The sequence below is a fragment of the Eurypyga helias genome, unplaced genomic scaffold (assembly GCF_000690775.1).
Source record: "Eurypyga helias isolate BGI_N326 unplaced genomic scaffold, ASM69077v1 scaffold6046, whole genome shotgun sequence".
Classification (NCBI taxonomy): domain Eukaryota; kingdom Metazoa; phylum Chordata; class Aves; order Eurypygiformes; family Eurypygidae; genus Eurypyga; species Eurypyga helias.
The window spans coordinates 16,976-18,673 of NW_010254537.1; the positions used below are offsets into that span (position 1 = coordinate 16,976).

The following is a 1,698-nucleotide window of genomic DNA, read 5'->3' on the forward strand; positions in this document are numbered from 1 at the left end:
TAAAAAAAAAAACCCACACATAGAGGGCTAAGGTGTGGGAGATGAAAAAGTCTGGCCTAGGACAGAAGCATTTGGGAGAGGAAGCGTACTGGAAGTCACAGACACAAAGTGTAACTTGGAAAACCCGTAAAGAAAGAGTAAAGCCAGCAGCACTGCGATGGCACGTGTGCCCCACTTTTTTCCAGGGGTTAGCTCACAGCTTTTCCCCCTCAGCCCAGCATGGCAATGCACCCAGGACTGTTTCACGCTGGGAGGGCACAGTGCACATCCAAACTAGATGCCCGTATCTAAACAGGTTTTGCTGGAGAGTGAAGAGGGAGGAACATGAGAGTGAAGAGAGGCCTGCCCTCTCCCCAGGGTCCTGGAAACCTTGACTGCACTGCTCCTAGACCTGTAGAAGACAGACACCAGCAGCTCCTGCTTCCATGAACACTGCTCAGGTGCTCCCTGCTCACTCCAAGCATTACAGTAGGCCTGATGCAGGCTAATTGCGTGAGTGCATATGCTCAATTGGTAAGGCAGTGTAAGAAAAACAGTTCCACTTAATTTTTATTTATAAGCATTTGGTGATGTTCCCTCTAGACCATGGAAAGTGTAAACAGAGTGCCTCAGGGCAAGCTTACATCACTGCATAACCTCTGCACAGCTATGCTTCCCCGCAGATGCTGGTAACGTTTGACTCTCCTAGTTATGTTCACCATTTGGGAGTCTTCTGGATGTATTTCACAGCAAATTCCAAGCAAGTATACACATCAGTACTCTGATTCATTAACTACACAGCCTCCAAGTCCAACAGAAATGCAGTCATGGTGTATGGCAACTTTTCAGTCCGAGCTGGTGGGCAATCTCCTCTCCCTCACAGTGGAGTAGGGGGTTCACAGTACTGACAGTAAGTTACTCAGCCCCAGCCCTGAACATGTGTACATGTGGTTAGGCTGCTATGACAGGAAGGAGGACAAATAAAGCCTCTTCTGTATTTTCTCCTTAGGGAAAACCTGAAATCATCCTATTTGAAGGTTAATGCTAAGATTCAGTAATGCTTGGGGCCCAGTCAATGGTGATGCTGGTATATTGATACCTCCAGCCTGCTCAACATTGCTGCTCCTATACAACGCTTCCAAGGTACAGATGTTAACCTGCACCACAGATACTCAGAAATTGCCTCCCCCACGTAACAATTTTAGTACTGTACTATTTGATCTCACATAATGCGTTCCTAAACCATTAAATCAACTGCTGTGTTTTAAAGACCAGTCAGACTGTATTTTAATCAGTACCATTTATTTTACTTCCATGCACCTGATCGCAATAGTTACTCACATTCCTGAAGGCATTCTGTGTCTGTGCAGTACGACTGGGATTGTCTCAGCTGAAACAGAGAAAAAGGCATGACAGTTAGCAATGAGACTGGGTCAGCTCTTACCAAAACCGTAACTTAGTATAACGTCAGAGCAGAAGTTTAAGGAAGATGGTAACTGATCCTTTACTGCATCGCACTTGGCTTACGATGCATGAAGAACCGCAGGTACGGAGGTAGTTGCTGAACAGTATTTACATAATACCTTTAAATCACCTGACCAAAGATACTGCTTCCACACAGGTTGCAGCCACTGAACGCCTTTTAAAATTCAGGTTAAAAATCTACGGTGATGCAGTCATTGTTAGATAAAGATACGGTCCCTACACACATTTCAGGAT

General features: G+C 45.3%; 1 protein-coding gene across 1 annotated transcript in view; it reads right to left on the minus strand.

The window, feature by feature from the left end:
* Positions 1–1,369, minus strand: part of SMIM14 (small integral membrane protein 14) — a gene marked incomplete at its 5' end in the record, with an annotated part of 8,713 nt that extends 7,344 nt beyond the window's left edge. Inside the window, one exon of the mRNA XM_010153000.1 lies at positions 1,321–1,369. Within this exon, the coding sequence (XP_010151302.1) occupies positions 1,321–1,369 (49 nt within the window). The remainder of the gene's footprint in view (positions 1–1,320) is intronic.
* Positions 1,370–1,698: the final 329 nt, after the last annotated feature.